Source organism: Streptopelia decaocto (genome assembly GCF_964273445.1).
Source record: "Streptopelia decaocto genome assembly, chromosome: 2".
Lineage (NCBI taxonomy): Eukaryota > Metazoa > Chordata > Aves > Columbiformes > Columbidae > Streptopelia > Streptopelia decaocto.
The window spans coordinates 231,690-251,392 of record NC_138655.1 but is presented as its reverse complement, the minus strand read 5'-3'; the positions used below and the strand labels follow the sequence as shown (position 1 = coordinate 251,392).

The 19,703-nt window shown below is 63.0% G+C and overlaps 1 protein-coding gene across 18 annotated transcripts in view; it reads left to right on the top strand.

Annotated features, from left to right (window-relative positions):
- The window catches only part of SCRIB (scribble planar cell polarity protein), a 141,581-nt gene that overhangs the window by 46,271 nt on the left and 75,607 nt on the right, over window positions 1-19,703 (top strand). For 17 of the 18 annotated variants that reach the window (XM_082046706.1, XM_082046707.1, XM_082046711.1 and 14 more), the window contains exons 12-16: window positions 480-604; window positions 1,735-1,860; window positions 3,362-3,583; window positions 4,015-4,329; window positions 6,608-6,670. In XM_082046706.1, coding sequence (XP_081902832.1) covers window positions 480-604; window positions 1,735-1,860; window positions 3,362-3,583; window positions 4,015-4,329; window positions 6,608-6,670 — 851 coding nt within the window. The remainder of the gene's footprint in view (window positions 1-479; window positions 605-1,734; window positions 1,861-3,361; window positions 3,584-4,014; window positions 4,330-6,607; window positions 6,671-19,703) is intronic. The other variant, XM_082046716.1, reaches the window with a different exon arrangement.

Here is a 19,703-nt window from a genome sequence, read left to right as displayed (position 1 = left end):
GGGGCCGCAGGGAACGCGCCGTGAGCCGCTCTGCCGGGCTGGCCTGTCCTCCGGTGCCGTGGGGCCGGAGCAGACGCGGCTCCTCGGTGGCCTGTGGCAACTTGCCCAAGCAGAGGGCGTTAAACCGAGAAATGGCTTCTCTGCCGGGTGCTGAGGAAGCTGCAGCCTGGCCCCCCAGTCTGCTGCCTCCACCAGCTCTGAGCAGTTCGTTGTCGTCAGGTTTCTTCCTGTCCTGCTGCTGTTGCGTGTCAGCACTTCCAGCCAGGGCTTAGTCCTGCCTTGCCGTGGTTCCTGGGGGAGAGCAGGGGCTGAACCAGTCTGCGCGTTTTTCTGGGGCTGCCGTGGGTCTGGTGGGAGACGCACCAGGGGGACGGGCTCTGGAGGCTCCGGCCGCGAGGCCTCTGTGGTTTCTGCCCTCACCTGAGCCTGCGACCCTGCTCCTTCGAAAGTAGCTCCCACTGTGTTATCTTTCTGTCCAGAGAATCTTCTGCAGAACAGTGTGGACGAGAGCTGGACGGACACCAACTTAAACAGAGTCAGCGTGATCCAGTTCCTGGATGAGCCCAAAGGAGATGATGATGAGGAGTCTGGAGCTGAGAGACGGGTAGGAAGAGTTTCTGGAGGCTCGTGGGGTCCCTATGGGAACACGAGCACCATCTGAGCTTTCCCTGAGACGGGAGCCGCCGCGGTGGTCGCTGCTCACAGCCCCGCACGCCGGGGCAGACACCGCCGCAGGTTCGCTGCAAGGGCACGTGGCGCCCGAGGAGGCAGCGGCTGTGGAGGGGGGTTCTGGGAGGCGCTGTGCAGGTCTCGGTTGGACGCTGTCCTGGGGACGGAGCTGGAGCACGGGGCACCGGGATCCCGCAGAGCCGTCGGGACGGGGTTCGGCTGCCCGCGGCGGGGCGGCAGCACAGAGCTGCGACGAGCAGCGCAGAGCTGCGACGAGCAGCGGGGTGGCAGCGCAGAGCTGCGACGAGCAGCACAGAGCTGCGACGAGCAGCGGGGCAGCAGCGCAGAGCTGCGACGAGCAGCACAGAGCTGCGACGAGCAGCGGGGCGGCAGCGCAGAGCTGCAACGAGCAGCGCAGAGCTGCAACGAGCAGCGGGGTGGCAGCGCAGAGCTGCGACGAGCAGCACAGAGCTGCGACGAGCAGCGGGACGGCAGAGCAGAGCTGCGACGAGCAGCACAGAGCTGCGACGAGCAGCGGGGCGGCAGCGCAGAGCTGCGACGAGCAGCACAGAGCTGCGACGAGCAGCGGGGCGGCAGCGCAGAGCTGCGACGAGCAGCGGGACGGCAGAGCAGAGCTGCGACGAGCAGCACAGAGCTGCGACGAGCAGCGGGGCGGCAGCGCAGAGCTGCGACGAGCAGCACAGAGCTGCGACGAGCAGTGGGGCGGCAGCGTAGAGCTGCAACGAGCAGCACAGAGCTGCGACGAGCAGCGGGGCGGCAGCGCAGAGCTGCGACGAGCAGCACAGAGCTGCGACGAGCAGGACAGAGCAGTTTTGCGCAGCCTGAGGCACAGTGTAAAACCCGTCTGTGTAATTCCTCGCGCTCCGTCTGTGCGATGGAGAGCAGGATAACGTCTGCGCAGCTCCGGGAAGCGTCGCCTGCCTCTGTCTCCTCCCCCAGCGCAGGCTCGGATCAGAGCCCACAGCGTGGCGCGGGGCCGCGTCCCGGGCTGGGGGCTGCGCGGACCCTGCTCGGGGCGGTTCGGCTCAGTGTCTGTCTCCGCAGGGCCTGCAGCGCAGGGCCACCCCGCACCCCAGCGAGCTCAAGGTGATGAAGAAGGTGATCGAGGTTCGGCGCAGCGAGGCGCACGCGGCGAGGCCCGATGCTGACCCCAAGTCTCCGAACACAGACGTGAGAAACGGGTGACAGAGAACACGTGGCTGAGCTGGGGAACGGGGCAGCGTGGGCTGGGCAGAGACGACTCACTTTGGAGAGAGCGGGACCGAGCTGGGGCTGCGGGACCCCGAGGGCCGGGATCTGCTCTGTGGTGTCAGCTGGGGCCGGGGAAGCGGCAGAGAGAGGCGCGAGGGGATTTGCGTGCAGTGCTCCCTCTTGTGTCGTAACGCGGGGAGCAGAGAAGGTTCTGTCTCCCCATGAAGAGCGACGGGAGCAGAGCGCTGGGGGCCGCTCGCAAGAACAAACACCCGCAGCGGCGGCGGGACGGGCTGGGCAGGGAGGGCAGCGCGGCCCGAGGAGACAGCTGGTTCGGGGGTCCCGGTCGCGCCCACCTCGCACCGCTCGCCTACATTGTCCCTCTGCGGCTCTGGCTCCCATCTTGACCTTCACAGTCACCTTGGCAGCTGAACCGAGGGAGTGGGTCTGGATGAGCGGGTGGTGAGGTGACTGCGAACTGGCTGGAGGGAAGAAGCCAGAGAGTGGTGGTCAACGGGCAGAGTCCAGCTGAGGCCTGGATCCAGTGCAGAGCCTCAGGGGCAGTGCTGGGGCCGGGGTTATTCAATATATTCATCAATGACTTGGATGAGGGAGTAGAGTGACTGTCAGCAAGTTTGCTGGTGACACCAAGCTGGGAGCAGTGGTGACACTGGAAGCTGTGCTGCCATCAGAGACCTGGACAGGCTGGAGAGCTGGGCGGGAGAAAATTAATGGAATAGAACAAGTGTAGAGTGTTGTATCTGGGCAGGAACAACCCCAGGTTCCAGTGTAAGTTGGGGAATGACCTGTTAGAGAGCAGCGTAGGGGAAAGGGAGCTGGGGGTCCTGGGGACAGCAGGGTGACCATGAGCCAGCACTGGGCCCTTGTGGCCAGGAAGCCAATGGGACCTGGGGTGGGTTAGAAGGGGGTGGTCAGTAGGTCAGAGAGGTTCTCCTGCCCCTCTGCTCTGCCCTGGGGAGACCACACCTGGAATATTGTGTCCAGTTGTGGCCCCTCAGTTCCAGCAGGACAGGGAACTGCTGGAGAGAGTCCAGCGCAGCCACCAAGATGCTGCAGGGAGTGGAGCATCTCCCGTGTGAGGAAAGGCTGAGGGAGCTGGGGCTCTGGAGCTGGACAAGAGGACACTGAGGGGGGACTCATTGCTGGGGATCAGTATGGAAAGGGGGAGTGTCACAGGATGGAGCCAGGCTCTGCTGGTGACAACCAGGGACAGGACAAGGGGCAATGTGTGCAAACTGGAACACAAGAGGTTCCACTGGAAGAGGAGAAGAGACTTGTTGGGGTGAGGGTGGCAGAGCCTGGAACAGGCTGCCCAGGGGGTTGTGGAGTCTCCTTCTCTGCAGACATTCCAACCCCTGGACACCTTCCTGTGGAACCTCATCTGGGTGTTCCTGCTCCGGGGGGGTTGCACTGGATGGGCTTTGGGGGCCCTTCCAACCCCCGCGCTGTGTGCTCCCAGGAGAAGAGGCTGAGCGCCATGTCCAGCCGCAGCGAGGACTCGCACGTGTCCAGCAGCGCGGGCTCTGCCGAGCAGCGCGGCGACGACGGGCAGCGGGGCCGGCCCAACGGGCAGCTCCCCGAGGGGCTCCCGCCGGACAGGGACCCCCGGCCCAGAGCCGAGGAGGAGCGCAGGGAGACCGCCGAGCAGGACGACGAGGACGTGGAAGTGGAGTACAACGAGGTAGGAGCCTACAAACTGCAACAGGGTCGTGAAAAAAGTGGAAGGGCTTGAAAGTTTCAGATAAAATGGTAAATGGATGTGCAGAGGGTGATCTGGGCATCACTGGAGGCCAGTTCAGGCCGTGGAAGCCGAGTGGAGTGGAGGTCGAGGGCGGGTCCAGGGAGGGGGTACAGTGCGGGACCCAGACACGGCTCTGGGAAGCAGGGTGAGGGGCTGAGCGCCTCGGTCCCCGCGGCTGCGGGAGGTGTGTGCGGGGAGCGGTGACGGGGAACAGGGCAGCATGGTGGGATTTCCGTGTGCGTTCTGCATCGCCTGCCCACAACAGCCGCAGCGCCGGCTGCGCCCCGCTGGGAGCAGGGACAGCGGGTTTCTGGCTCCAGGTGCGGCTGGTACCCGCGGTTCACAGCCGTTCTGGGGCTTTGCCGTTGTAGCCCACTGTGCACTTTGCTGAGGACACGCTAATACGGAGTGAGGATGAGGATGAAGATGAAGAACGACCGTTCCCCGTGGAGAAACAGAGGCTTATCCGCAAGGACACGCCCCATTACAAGAAACACTTTAAGATAACGAAGCTGCCCAAGCCAGAGGCGGTGGTGGCACTTCTGCAGGGGCTGAACAGCGACGGGGTCCCCAAGGAGGAGGAGGAGCTGGGGGGCTGCACTAACAGCGCGGAGGCCGAGGATGGGGAGGAGGCGTGGGCCGAGGACGGCCGCAGGAGCGGCGCGCTGTCCCAGCCGCCCGTGAAGGTGAGGCCCGGGGGGCACGGGAGCTGCCGCCGCTGCTCCGGACTGCCAGCCGGGGACGTGGCGCCCGTGAGTGCTGGCACGGGGCTCCAGCGCTTCGGGGGAGACGTGCGGAGGGTGGGAGAGCTGCGGTTCACTGGGGGCTCGCACGGTTGTCCAGGAGCTGTGCCACGCTGCCCGTGTCCGACTCCTCGTGCTGTGTCCAGATTCTTGCACCCTCTCCATCGTGTGTGATGTTCTGTTCTGTGCTCAGGGACAGTCCTTCGGTCCCATCACGGACAGGGTCTTCCGTTGCTCCCCGTTGCCTCCTTGCTGGCTGTGGCACCTCATCTGCAGCAGGATGAGCTTTGTCCCTGACGGGTCTGACCTCAGGCTGGCGTCCAGGCTCCCGCGCTTGTCTTTCCGCCGCGGTGCTCCTGGAGGGGAGCGCGTGGGGAGAGCGGGCCGGAGCGGCGCTGCGCTGGCCCGCCCGCACAGCCGGCGTGGAGGGGAGCGCGTGGGGAGAGCGGGCCGGAGCGGCGCTGCGCTGGCCCGCCCACACAGCCGGCGTGGAGGGGAGCGCGTGGGGAGAGCGGGCCGGAGCGGCGCTGCGCTGGCCCGCCCGCACAGCCGGCGTGGAGGGGAGCGCGTGGGGAGAGCGGGCCGGAGCGGCGCCGCGCTGGCCCGCCCGCACAGCCGGCGTGGAGGGGAGCGCGTGGGGAGAGCGGGCCGGAGCGGCGCCGTGCTGGCCCGCCCGCACAGCCGGCGTGGAGGGGAGCGCGTGGGGAGAGCGGGCCGGAGCGGCGCTGCGCTGGCCGGAGCGGCGCTGCGCTGGCCCGCCCGCGTGCAGCCGGCGAGCCGAGCGTGGGGACGTGGGGACCCCGCGCTCTGGGTCTCGCTGCTCCCGGGGCCGCGATGGCCCCTCTGGTGGTGCTGGGGGCCCTGGGCTCTGCGCAGCTGAGTCACTCGTGCTGGAGGAACATCCTGGCCGTGCAGCAGGAATATTCTGACGAGGGACGCTGCGTGGGGTCAGACCAGGTCCCACTGGAGCTCTGGGGTGATTTTTGAGGCGTGTTTGGTGGGCAGGGATTAGGATGTGCCTGGACATCCGTCAGTCTGACTCCAGCAAACCTCGCAGGTGAGATGTGAGTCTGAACCGGCGCAGGGTGCTGGAGTCGATGTGTCGCTGCTGTTGCGCACACGCCAGGCTGCTGGGCCCTTTCCACCCTGCGCTGGGGGCCGGTGACTCGGGCGAGCTCTGGCACTCAGTGTGCGCTGCAGCCCTTCTCAGGGTCCGAGCCGGAGCCGCTCGGCCCGCGCTCCCGGCACGAGGCGAGCGGTGAACTTCACTCACTGCCTGCGGAGTTCTTCAGGACGAAAAGGAGTTGCTGCTGCTGTAAGAATGTGTGGAGCCATCTCGAGTCCCCTTCGTGCAGGACCTGCTGTACCTGGGAAAGGTCCTCACCCGAAAGCTCAGGGACTCAGTCAGGGACTCAGAACTGGGGACGCGCTGACGCGCTGGCAGAGCCTCTGCAGTCTGCGCGGGTGGATCTGCCAAGAGTGACCTGTATTGTCAGCTAAGCCTTCTGCCTGCAAACGGGGGTTGTCCCTGCTGGGGCCGGGCTGGATGCGGCTCCATGGAGGCAGGTTCATCAGCTGCTCTCCCGAGGCATCTCCCAGGAACGGGAATGGGGAGCAGCGCCCTGTGCCCCGCGGGCGCCACACACGTGCCCTGCAGGAGGGGCAGGGCAGGGCGTGCAGGGGGGCGAATCCCTTAACCAGAGGGGTTTTCAGAGACAGTTCCTTTTCGGGAGGAGCTCTCTCAGGCTTCCCGGCTGGGGAGCGGGGTCCCGGGCGCGTGGCAGGACACGCTGTCCCGCCCGGGGCCGTTCCCTTCGCAGAGGGACCGGCGCACTTTGGTTTGGGGTCGCTTCACTGCTGGGCAGCAGCTGGGTGCTCCAGAGGCCCCTCTGTGCTTTGCTCCTGTGTTAATTCTTCCCGGAATGACTCTGTACGGGGGGAAGGTCAGGCAGGAGCGCTCAGCTTGGTGTTCCCAGCCCCAGGGTGCCCCCGCGGGCATGCGTGGCCGTGGCGATGCCGGCGGCCGCGGCGATGCCGGAGGCTGCCGGCCCCGGAGCAGCCGGCCCCGGAGCAGCCGGTGCGAGCGGTGAGCGGCTGCTCCGGCGCACGGCCGGGCCTGCCGAGCGCTCTGCGTCTGCGTTGGGTGGTGGTGGTCGTGGTGGCGGGTTTGGTTGATGCTCCACTAATCCGCATGCCTCTTTGCTGGTTCCTGTCCTAACAGGGGGTGTCGTTTGATCAAGCCAATAATCTGCTGATTGAACCTGCTCGCATTGAGGAGGAAGAGGTCTGTACCACTCCTACTGTTCTCTCTCTGCCAAAAATCATTCAGTCTGCTTGATTTGCTTCCCAGGCTCACCCGTTGTTCTAGGGGGAACTCTGATCTCTCTGGGTCAAGTGGCTTCTGGACCTGATCACAAACACACAATGATTGTTTCCTCCCCTGCTTGCACCTCCTTTCCCTCCCTTTCCATCCCTGAGGTGAGAATGGCTGCTGCAGATCAGGAGTGAGACGGAGCAAATGTCAAAGGCCAGAGGGGGCTGAGATGGGACGTTCGGTTCCCGTTTGCTGTGCACCGAGGAGAAACAAGGTGGAAGAAAGGCAAAGCACACGGGGAGCGGCGGGCGGCCCGGGGAGCGCAGGGCGCGCGGCTCTGCGGGTGCCGTGGGGACGCGGGAGGGGATGTGACCCGGACACGGCGCACGGCAGGAGGAGGGTGGGCTGGAGCCGATGGTTCTCGCATCTCACGCAGCCCCCGCGGCCCCTCGAGCGTTCAGTGCGGCCCTGTGGGCTGCCAGGACGGGCAGCTGGCCCTGGAGGGCCCGTAGAGCCCCAGCACGCGTGTGCTGTTGTGCACGAGCCCGCGGTCCTGGCTGCGCTGCCTGACCTCCCGAGCTCGTTCCCGCGTTCCCAGCGCCGGTGGCGCGCGGGGGCTCCTCCCTGGGGACGGCGGCGGCGCTACCAGACCCGTCACCGCGCGCTGCCGGCCCGCCGGCTGCTGGACAACGGAGCTTTGCTCTCTGGGTTTGGAGCAGGATTTTCTAGGAGCGAGATGATAAATCCTTTCCGCTCCGGGTGAGACATGAGCTGGCTCAGGTGTGGTCCGCTGGTAGCATCGTGAACATTTGTCCCCCTTAGCTGTAGGCCACTGAGAAACATATGGGTATTTCTTGCATTTCTGTCTTGCGTAGCCCTTGTGTGACTCAGAGACAAAAGGGAGTGTAGCCAGGTGCCTCCTGGTCCTTCCTTCCAGCTGTTAGATGTCGTGTTCTGTTTGGAGAGTTTTCTTGCTCCCCAAAGGTGCCCAGGAGTCCCCAGTCCTGTCCCAGGGAACAGCGCTTGCCCGTGCTCCGCCACGTCTCAGGGGAACCCGGAGCCTGAGAACAGGAGCTGAGGGGAAGCGCCACCGCTGTCTGCAGCCGCCTGCAAGGAGCCTGGGGGGTTGCTCTCCTCTCCCCAGTTACAAGTGATAGGACAAGAGGAAGCGGCCTCAGGTTGCACCAGGGAAGGTTTGGATTGGACGTTCTTCCCAGAAAGGGCTGTGAAGCACTGGAACAGGCTGCCCAGGGCAGCGGTGGGGTCACCATCCTGCAGGGGTTTACAAGGCACATAGAGGTTCTTAGGGACGTGGGTTAGTGCTGCGGTTGGATTATGGCTGGACTCGATGATCCCGAAGGCCTCTTCCAACCGAGTGGTTCCGTGATAACTTCTGTGGTGGCTGGAGGGGCTGGTCAGGCCGCAGGGTGGCTCTGGTGTCCCCGCAGGGCTGGTCAGGCCGCAGGGTGGCTCTGGTGTCCCCACAGGGCTGGTCACCCGCAGGGTGGCTCTGGTGTCCCCACAGGGCTGGTCAGGCCGCAGGGTGGCTCTGGTGTCCCCACAGGGCTGGTCAGGCCGCAGGGTGGCTCTGGTGTCCCCACAGGGCTGGTCAGGCCGCAGGTTGGCTCTGGTGTCCCCACAGGGCTGGTCAGGCCGCAGGTTGGCTCTGGTGTCCCCACAGGGCTGGTCAGGCCGCAGGGTGGCTCTGGTGTCCCTGCAGGGCTGGTCACCCGCAGGTTGGCTCTGGTGTCCCCACAGGGCTGGTCAGGCCGCAGGGTGGCTCTGGTGTCCCCACAGGGCTGGTCACCCGCAGGTTGGCTCTGGTGTCCCCACAGGGCTGGTCACCCGCAGGTTGGCTCTGGTGTCCCCACAGGGCTGGTCACCCGCAGGGTGGCTCTGGTGTCCCTGCAGGGCTGGTCACCCGCAGGTTGGCTCTGGTGTCCCTGCAGGGCTGGTCAGGCCGCAGGGTGGCTCTGGTGTCCCTGCAGGGCTGGTCAGGCCGCAGGGTGGCTCTGGTGTCCCTGCAGGGCTGGCTCCTTTGTGCAGATCTGGTCCGTGCTGTGCAGATCTGGTCCCTTGCTGTGCAGATCTGCTCCCTCGCTGTGCAGATCTGGTCCCTCCTGGTGCAGATCTGGTCCCTCGCTGTGCAGATCTGCTCCCTCGCTGTGCAGATCTGCTCCCTCGCTGTGCAGATCTGGTCCATGCTGTGCAGATCTGGTCTCTCACTGTGCAGATCTGGTCCATGCTGTGCAGATCTGGTCTCTCACTGTGCAGATCTGGTCCGTGCTGTGCAGATCTGGTCCCTCGCTGTGCAGATCTGGTCCATCCTGTGCAGATCTGGTCCCTCGCTGTGCAGATCTGGTCCATGCTGTGCAGATCTGGTCCATGCTGTGCAGATCTGGTCTCTCACTGTGCAGATCTGGTCCGTGCTGTGCAGATCTGGTCTCTCACTGTGCAGATCTGGTCCATGCTGTGCAGATCTGGTCTCTCACTGTGCAGATCTGGTCCGTGCTGTGCAGATCTGGTCTCTCACTGTGCAGATCTGGTCCGTGCTGTGCAGATCTGGTCTCTCACTGTGCAGATCTGGTCCGTGCTGTGCAGAGCAGCTCCTGGGGCCAGTACCGGGGATGCAGCAGGTGGGTGGTGCTCGCTGAGGTGGCCCCGGAGCAGTCCAGCGTTGGGAAGCGGCTGTTTGTCCTGCGGCTCAGGAGGAGTGCTCAGCTCGGTTCAGCTCAGCTCAGCTCAGCGCGGTTCAGCTCAGCTCGGCTCAGCTCGGCTCGGTTCGGCTCAGCTCAGCTCGGCTCGGCTCGGTTTGGCTCGGTTTGCTCGGCTCGGCTCAGCTCAGCTCTGTTCAGCTTGGCTCAGCTCAGCTCGGCTCAGCTCGGCTCAGTTCGGCTCGGCTCGGTTCGGCTCGGCTCAGCTGAGCTTGGCTCAGCTCAGCTCTGTTCAGCTTGGCTCAGCTGAGCTTGGCTCAGCTCGCCTTGGCTCGGTTCGGCTCGGCTTGGCTCAGCTCAGCTGTGCTTGGCTCGGCTCAGCTCGGCTCTGCTCGGCTCGGCTCAGCTCTGTTCGGCTCGGCTCGGCTCAGCTCTGTTCGGCTCTGTTCGGCTTGGCTCGGCTCTGCTCGGCTCAGCTCTGTTCGGCTCGGCTCAGCTCGGCTCTGCTCGGCTCTGCTCGGCTCAGCTCGGCTCTGCTCGGCTCGGCTCAGCTCGGCTCAGCTCAGCTCAGCTGGGTGGTTGCCGACCCCTCCGGTCAGTGATTCCCTCAATGCGGGGGCATCGTGCCGGGCACCTGCCAGCGCTGCAGCTGAGCTGGGAGCCTGAGTCTCCAGAAACGTCGGTGAGAGCGGAGGGTGCGCCAGGGGCTGTGTGGCAGCCGGGGGCCGCGCCGTGGCTGGGACACCCATGCGGACAGGGACGTCCCTGTCATCTTCCCCAGCACGTGGGCTGCGAGCAGCACCCGCCGCTCCGGGGACAGGTGGAGGGAAACAGGAGAAATAGCCAGGGCCTTAAAGACGGCTTGGGAAGTGACCGATCCCAGAAATAGCAGCTCCCTGCTGTTTCCAGCGACGGTTTCACGTCCTCGAGAGCAGCCCATTGCAGCTCAGCCAGCGCGCTGAACAAACCGAGCCAGACGGTTGCCGAGGGGCGAGCCGGTGCCCCGGCGCAGCACAGCGCCCGGTCCAAACGCTGCTGCCACGCTCCTGGTGTGAATTTATACAGCTCTTAGAGAGAAGGAGCCACCGACGGCACGTTCTTTGAGCCTAGACCGTAACCCTGCGTCAAAGAGCGATGGTGCAGAGCGGAGCTGGAGCCGCAGGTCCCCGTCCCGCAGCGCCTGGGCGTCTGCAGCCACTGCAGCCACTGCCGCCGGAGCTGCGGCGGCTCTGCCACACTCGGGGAGGACTGTCCCAGCACACGGCGCCTGACAGCGGATCTGGATTCCGCTGCTGACTCTGTTCCCTGTGTTTTGTCTCAGTCTCCGTCTGTGCTGCAGCATTGGCTGTATCTGGGCTGCAGGGAGGATTTGGGGTGAGAAGAGAGTCGTACTGAGCTGCTGTTTGAAGGCATGAGTTGCACCTGAGGTCTGTTCTCAGATGAGTTTTGGAGAAGCAGTTCACAAAGAGCTGCTGTGCAGCTTGAAGGTAACAGCGGAACGAGGGTTCCCGATTCCGTTGAGCTGAGCGGTGCTCTGTGCCCGCGGTGCTGGCTGACGCTGTCCCGTGTGTGCCCCCCGAGCACCCGCAGACGTGCTCGGAGGGCCCGGCGCTGGCACGGCCGTGGTGACCGGGCGCTCCGCGGGCTCTGCTTCCCCGGGGCGACTCTGCAGCGCACGGCTGGCTGGGGAGTGTCCCCCCAGGGGAACGGGCTGAGCTGGGGTGTCCAGGACACCTTGTCCCCCCAGGGAAACGGGCTGAGCTGGGGCGTCCAGGACACCTTGTCCCCCCAGGGAAACGGGGCTGAGCTGGGGCGTCCAGGACACCTTGTCCCCCCAGGGAAACGGGCTGAGCTGGGGCGTCCAGGACACCTTGTCCCCCCAGGGGAAACGGGGCTGAGCTGGGGCGTCCAGGACACCTTGTCCCTGCCACGAGCCGTCCCCTTCATGCGGTGACACTGCTGCCACGAGCCGCCCCCTTTACCTGGTGACACCGCTGCCATGAGCTGTCCCCTTCATGCGGTGACACCGCTGCCATGAGCTGTCCCCTTTACCTGGTGACACCGCTGCCTTGAGCTGTCCCCTTCATGCAGTGACACCGCTACCACAAGCCGCCCCCTTTACCTGGTGACACCGCTGCCATGAGCCGTCCCCTTCATGCGGTGACACCGCTGCCATGAGCTGTCCCCTTCACGCGGTGACACCGCTGCCGTGAGCTCCCTTGCGATGGAGGACACTGCCCAGCTCGGATGCGGGAGCTGAAACGCGGCAAGGCTGCGATCGATTGCTGTTTCTGGAGATACGCTTGAGCCAAATAAGGTGCTCAGCTGAGGAACAACCAGCTGCACTGACACCGAAGACACCGCATTGTTTGGAAGAGATCCTGCAGCCGGCGTCCTCCATCACTGGCACCAGCGCTGTGTTCAGTCAGTCAGACCTTTTGTGACACACGGATGGTTTCCTCCCGTACTCCGTGTGTGCACACTCGCGTTCCTCCTGCTGGGAGAACCCGAAAACTCACCCACATTTCTCCTTCCTCAATGATTACAACACTTACTTTCAAGCTGAACTTATGTTCGCTGATTCACTGTTTTCATTGTATCTTGAGAAATGCTTTCCCGCTGTCTGCCCCTTGTCTGCTTGTCCTGGGCGTGTTTTCATGGACATCAGTCTCATCTCCTTCCAGCCTCCGTTTGACAGGCTGAGGAACCAAATTCTTCTCGTGTTCTTTTGGAAGACAGATTTCCATTCCACCTCGCTGCCTTTTCTGCTTGAATTCAGGTTTGTGGACTGTGGGTGACGCTACAGAGTTTATTCAGATTCACTAAGTTCCAGTTTCTCTGTCCCTTCAGCTGCGGTAGTTTCTGTTCACGGCCCTGGCTTTGCTCTTGTGCTCAGCGTCGCGGTCCCTCGCGGGCTCATCCCCCGAATGCCGATGCGCTCGAGCACGTCTCCGTGCGTTCTGGAGCCAGAATTCCCCTTTGATGCCGTTGCCCCCTCGGGCGCCGTCCCTCGCGGGCTCGTCCCCCAAATGCCGATGTGCTCGAGCACGTCTCCGTGCGTTCTGGAGCCAGAATTCCCCGTTGATGCCGTTGCCCCCTCGGGCGCCGTCCCTCGCGGCTCGTCCCCCGAATGCCGATGTGCTCGAGCACGTCTCCGTGCGTTCTGGAGCCAGAATTCCCCGTTGATCCCGTTGCCCCCTCGGGCGCCGTCCCGCGGGCTGTGGGGCGGGCGCAGCTCTTGCTGTGCGGCCAGCCCGCCAGACGCGTTTGAGCCACAGCTCTACGTTCTTCGGTCGTTTTAGTCTTTTAATTGTATATTACATGATGGGCTAGAATAGACCTTTAGAACAGTAAGAAGTTATTGGGCCAAGAGGATTTTCTAAGTGAACTTTCGTAGTGAGAATGATGCAAAATGAATGACTGCGCCCGCGATTTACCGCACAAAATCAGTAAGGATAGGAATAGAAGTTCTTTACTGCTGAAGAGAAAGAGACATAGAACGTGTTTGGGTGTGACTGCTGTCCCGTGTCTGGGGTTTGTCCTGCTCCCAGCTCGGGGGCGCTTCAGGGCCCGTAGCTCTGTCCGTTACTCGTCTGGTGTCTCTTTGGGCCGTGAAGGTGTTTGTTTCCATTGGGACCGTGTCCTGCTGTGTTCCGTGGTTTGGCCCTTTTGGGGTCCATGCCCGTGGCAAACCTGGGTGTCCGTCAGGATGAGGGGACGCGCTGCCTAAACCCCTGCTGCTGGAATTGGTAACGGGAGAGCCAAGCAGAGGACAGCGCGGGTTGGAAGGGACCTCCGGAGAGCACCTGGTGCGAGCAGCTGTGGGGAAGGAGCCTGGGCGAGGAGAGCTGGCCAGTCGCACCGCGAAACCCTCCGGCGATGGGGACTCGGCCGCGCCCCCGGGAGGTTGTTCCAGCGACCGATTGTTCTCACTGTAGAAATGTTTCCTTACGTCGAGATGAAATCACCTCTCCATATAGACACACATACACACGTGCAGACGTCTGAGCGTGCAGCTCCGGGGCCCTCAGCGCAGGACGGACGGGGGCTGCTGGAGCCACAGGAGTGACCGAGCTGGAGCAGCCCTGGGGAGGGCGGCTGGCAGAGCGGGGGCGCAGTCCCTGGCGCCTGCAGGCTGCCTGTGCGGCTCCCGGTTCGGCTGCCGTGGCTGCAGAGCCGCTGGGCGCGCGGGCCGCTCGGTGCCGGCTCCGCGGGTCTGCGCCCGCCAGCTCCGCCGTGCGGGAGTCCCTTCCCCTGGAGCTCAAACACACCTGAACGGAGGAAGAAACAACAGAGGGCCAGGAACGTTCAGCTCGTACCCAGCAGGCCGCGGCTCTGCCAGGGCTGGATCTTCCCTTCGCGTTCCTTTTTGGGCTGCTGGTTTTTAATTTAGCTCCCAGCACCTCGCGCAGCAATGTCCCACCTCCCCTTTGGTCACGGGTATTTCCACCCTGAAGCTGGACAGATTTAGCTCTTCTAATCCGTCCTGGTGAGTCAGCGCCGCGGGCTCTCGGCTCCGTGTCCCTCCGGTCGCGCCTCCTGCGGGACCCTCTTTGGTTGGGAGCTCTGAGCAAGGCCCGGAGCTGGACACTGTGTCCGTGCGCCGGCTCTGCTGGGCGTGAGCGTCTTTCCTCGGGGGTCAGCAGCACCACAGCGTGTGCTGCTCCTGTCACTGGTGTCTCCCCAGGTCCTTGCGGTCTGTCTCATTGAGTGAGACACGGCGGAGCTGCCACTGGTGGTGGTTGCACCATTGAGTGAGACACGGCGGAGCTGTCACTGGTGGTGTTTGCACCATTCAGCGAGACACGGTGGATCTGTCACTGGTGGTGGTTGCACCATTGAGTGAGACACGGCGGAGCTGTCACTGGTGGTGGTTGTACCATTGAGTGAGACACGGCGGAGCTGTCACTGGTGGTGGTTGCACCATTGAGTGAGACACGGTGGAGCTGTCACTGGTGGCGGTTGCACCATTGAGTGAGACACGGCGGAGCTGTCACTGGTGGTGGTTGCACCATTGAGTGAGACACGGCGGAGCTGCTGCCCGTCAAACTGGCCGAGTTCTCCAGTCCCATTTATGCATTTTAGTTCCACAGTATTTGCTGGTAAAAATTATGTTATTTAATTGGGCTTTATATTGAAAAGCATTTTTTTAAGCCTGCTGCTGAGATTTCATTGAGTATTTCTAATTCCTTTGTTGTTACAAACATGGAATAATCATTTCCTGTGCAGTTGTTAATGGCACGGAAAGATCAAAAGATGTCCATCCCCCATATTTGAGGCTCCTAGCACCCCTCACATGGCCGTATTCACGTTGTTCCTGTCCGTGATTTGCGACAGGATCAGGGCCGATGCAGCTCTCGACAACCTGACTTCTTGGTCCTTCCTGGACTGGTCCCGGACCTGTGCTGGTTCTGTCTTGTATAACGTAAAATACACCTGAAACCAGCGTCACGCGGTGTCAGTAACGGTGCCTCACGAGAACAGGTTTCATGTTTGACAGCAGCCTGCTCATTGAATCTTCCCGTCATCAGCCGGGTTCAGAGTGTTGTCCAAGAACGACGTCGGGGTTTCTGTAGAGCTCGGGGCTGCCCCGTGCCGGGGAGGGACGTTCTGGAGCGGCGAAGGACACGGGCGGGCGCTGCAGGCGTCGGCCGGGCTCTGCGGTCTGACGGACGGTGCAGGCGCCATGCAGGGTGTCAGGGTTCCAGAGTTTCAGAAACGCTCTGTGAGCACACCAGCGATCTCAGGCGGCCGTCAGGACTCTTGGGTACGAGTTATCCAGTCCTTTTGGCTTCTACAAGGGTGTTAGCTGGGTTCTTCAGCTGCTGGTGGAGCGTGATCCATCACCTTCCTGTGGTGCGTGTACGTCATCGTGCTCTGTCCAAACACAAATCAGACGTATCTGTTGTGTTTGCATGTCTTTGTCATTGGTGACAATCCATTCTCATCCGAAGTTCCAAGTGATGTAAATGCAGGGATTAGACACTAATCAGCCTCCAGACGTACAGCAGGTTATCAAAGGGCGCGTGTGCCGCAGAAGGTGTTGCCCCAGCATCGAAGCCCCTGAACCCGCTCCGTGGGTACATCTGGCGGACCCATGGTGATGGAGCAGCCTGGGACGAGCAGCTGTTCGCACTTGGGTTGCTGAACCCTGTGGCCGTCGGGTTTGCCGCCTCAGTGGCTGCTGTGCGCGAGCAGCGAGCGCAGGGCCCCGCGCCGGCAGCTGCAGGACGCGCAGCTGCAGTTTGGGTCTGTTGGCAGCACTCAGGACGCGCAGCTGCAGTTCGGGTCTGTTGGCAGCACTCAGGACGCGCAGCTGCAGTTCGGGTCTGTTGGCAGCACTCAGGACGCGCAGCTGCAGTTCGGGTCTGTTGGCAGCGCTCAGGACGCGCAGCTGCAGTTTGGGTCTGTTGGCAGCACTCAGGACGCGCAGCTGCAGTTTGGGTCTGTTGGCAGCACTCAGGACACGCAGCTGCAGTTTGGGTCTGTTGGCAGCTGCAGGACGCGCAGCTGCAGTTTGGGTCTGTTGGCAGCTGCAGGACACGCAGCTGCAGTTTGGGTCTGTTGGCAGCTGCAGGACACGCAGCTGCAGTTTGGGTCTGTTGGCAGCACTCAGGACACGCAGCTGCAGTTTGGGTCTGTTGGCAGCGCTCAGGACACGCAGCTGCAGTTTGGGTCTGTTGGCAGCACTCAGGACGCGCAGCTGCAGTTTGGGTCTGCTGGCAGCGCTCAGGACACACAGCTGCAGTTTGGGTCTGCTGGCAGCGCTCAGGACACGCAGCTGCAGTTTGGGTCTGTTGGCAGCTGCAGGACACGCAGCTGCAGTTTGGGTCTGTTGGCAGCGCTCAGGACATGCAGCTGCAGTTTGGGTCTGTTGGCAGCGCTGGGCTCTAATGGGAGCTGGAGGAGATGACAACTGTCACCTTGCTGGGTGACAGGATCAGGCGCGGTGTCCGATGGGTCTCGCTGGGTGACAGGATCAGCTGTGGTGTCCGATGGGTCTCGCTGGGTGACAGGATCAGGTGTGGTGTCCGATGGGTCTCGCTGGGTGACAGGATCAGGTGTGGTGTCCGATGGGTCTCGCTGGGTGACAGGATCAGGTGCGGTGTCCGATGGGTCTCGCTGGGTGACAGGATCAGCTTTGGTGTCCGGACGGGTCTCGCTGGGTGACAGGATCAGGTGTGGTGTCCGGACGGGTCTCGCTGGGTGACAGGATCAGCTGCGGTGTCCGATGGGTCTCGCTGGGTGGCGGGATCAGGTGTGGTGTCCGATGGGTCTCGCTGGGTGACAGGATCAGGTGTGGTGTCTGGACGGGTCTCGCTGGGTGACAGGATCAGGTGTGGTGTCCGATGGGTCTCGCTGGGTGACAGGATCAGGTGTGGTGTCCGATGGGTCTCGCTGGGTGACAGGATCAGCTGCGGTGTCCGATGGGTCTCGCTGGGTGACAGGATCAGGCGCGGTGTCCGATGGGTCTCGCTGGGTGACAGGATCAGGTGTGGTGTCCGATGGGTCTCGCTGGGTGACAGGATCAGGTGTGGTGTCCGATGGGTCTCGCTGGGTGACAGGATCAGGTGTGGTGTCCGATGGGTCTCGCTGGGTGACAGGATCAGCTGTGGTGTCTGGACGGGTCTCGCTGGGTGACAGGATCAGGTGTGGTGTCTGGACGGGTCTCGCTGGGTGACAGGATCAGGTGTGGTGTCCGATGGGTCTCGCTGGGTGACAGGATCAGCTGTGGTGTCCGATGGGTCTCGCTGGGTGACAGGATCAGGTGTGGTGTCTGGACGGGTCTCGCTGGGTGACAGGATCAGGTGCGGTGTCCGGACGGGTCTTGCTGGGTGACAGGATCAGCTGTGGTGTCCGATGGGTCTCGCTGGGTGACAGGATCAGCTGTGGTGTCCGATGGGTCTCGCTGGGTGACAGGATCAGGTGTGGTGTCCGATGGGTCTCGCTGGGTGACAGGATCAGGTGTGGTGTCTGGACAGGTCTCGCTGGGTGACAGGATCAGGTGCGGTGTCCGATGGGTCTCGCTGGGTGACAGGATCAGCTGCGGTGTCCGATGGGTCTCGCTGGGTGACAGGATCAGGTGCGCTGTTGGGACGGGTCTCGCTGGGTGACAGGATCAGGTGTGGTGTCCGATGGGTCTCGCTGGGTGACAGGATCAGGTGTGGTGTCCGATGGGTCTCGCTGGGTGGCAGGATCAGGTGCGCTGTTGGGACGGGTCTCGCTGGGTGACAGGATCAGGTGTGGTGTCCGGACGGGTCTCGCTGGGTGACAGGATCAGGTGTGGTGTCCGGACGGGTCTCGCTGGGTGACGGGATCAGGTGTGGTGTCCGGACGGGTCTCGCTGGGTGACAGGATCAGCTGCGGTGTCCGATGGGTCTCGCTGGGTGACAGGATCTGGTGTGGTGTCCGATGGGTCTCGCTGGGTGACAGGATCAGGTGTGGTGTCCGATGGGTCTCGCTGGGTGACAGGATCAGCTGTGGTGTCCGATGGGTCTCGCTGGGTGACAGGATCAGGTGTGGTGTCTGGACAGGTCTCGCTGGGTGACAGGATCAGGTGTGGTGTCCGATGGGTCTCGCTGGGTGACAGGATCAGGTGTGGTGTCCGATGGGTCTCGCTGGGTGACAGGATCAGGTGTGGTGTCCGATGGGTCTCGCTGGGTGACAGGATCAGCTGTGGTGTCCGATGGGTCTCGCTGGGTGACAGGATCAGCTGTGGTGTCTGACGGGTCTCGCTGGGTGACAGGATCAGGTGTGGTGTCTGGACAGGTCTCGCTGGGTGACAGGATCAGGTGTGGTGTCCGGACGGGTCTCGCTGGGTGACGGGATCAGCTGTGGTGTCCGGACGGGTCTCGCTGGGTGACGGGATCAGGTGTGGTGTCCGATGGGTCTCGCTGGGTGACAGGATCAGGTGTGGTGTCCGATGGGTCTCGCTGGGTGGCAGGATCAGGTGTGGTGTCCGATGGGTCTCGCTGGGTGACGGGATCAGGTGTGGTGTCCGATGGGTCTCGCTGGGTGACAGGATCAGGTGCGGTGTCCGGACGGGTCTCGCTGGGTGACGGGATCAGCTGTGGTGTCCGATGGGTCTCGCTGGGTGACGGGATCAGGTGTGGTGTCCGATGGGTCTCGCTGGGTGACGGGATCAGGTGTGGTGTCCGATGGGTCTCGCTGGGTGACGGGATCAGGTGTGGTGTCCGATGGGTCTCGCTGGGTGACAGGATCAGGTGTGGTGTCCGATGGGTCTCGCTGGGTGACGGGATCAGCTGTGGTGTCCGATGGGTCTCGCTGGGTGACGGGATCAGGTGTGGTGTCCGATGGGTCTCGCTGGGTGACGGGATCAGGTGCGGTGTCCGGACGGGTCTCGCTGGGTGGCAGGTCCCGGTTGGGCAGAGACAAGGGCAGCGGGTCCCGGCGGGCGGCCGTGCCGTCCTGCCCGCAGCTCCGCGGCGGCGCGGACGCGTGTCCGCAGGGCGGCTCCGCCGTGCTCCGGGGACAAACACCCGCTGGTCTGGTGCGAAGAGCAGCGTCCTGGCTGCCGCGTGAGGTGTTGAACGCAGAACTGAAAGGCGATGAGGGGCTGCTGGATCCAGTTCTTTCTCAGGTTCGCGTTGACGTCGCATCCCTCACTGACTCCAAACGCGCGTTCGCCAGCTCAGTTTCCCACCGCGCTGCTGTGGGAGAACCCGCGTGCTTCGGGAGTCTGAAATCTTTCCAGCTTGGACGTGTTTCTGTCCCATTCAAGGCCGTTTGCTGTTGCTCTAGCAGTGTATTTAGGTTTAATTAGGTCTGGTTCCTCCTTGGTGTTTTGCTTTCCATTTATGTTGGTAGACATAAGGTTCTCAACTCTCAGTCCAGTAACTTTTCTGGCAAATGTCACTGTATTTCGGTTGGGTTTCTATGAATTCCTGAAATCCATGGGTTTTGTTGTTTCTTTTTCAGTTGGTTTACACAACTAACTTGCTGTGCCACTGCAAGTGACTTTCTTTAACCAGGGCCGTCGTGTGTTCCTTGTTCATTGTCCAGAGCAGCAATGCTGTCCAAGCGATCCAGGCACCGGGCAGAGCCCTCGGCTGTCCTGCCTGGGAACACCTGCATCCTGTGATCAGGATGCTCTCTGGTCTGTGTCTGGAGACCCAGCTTTCCATCGTCTCAGACGTTTTTGTGTTGAATATGGATAGAAATCTTGCGGGCGTTACTAAAACCCAGGGGGACTGTAAGAAGTACAGTGGTGTGTGTAGTTGGCCACGCCAGCCGTGCTCAGGCGTTGGTCTGGTCGCGCAGTGTGCCGTCCCACCCCCGGTCCTGTCCCCCCCGCAGTCCCTGCCGCTCGTTCTGGGGCTGTCCCCGTC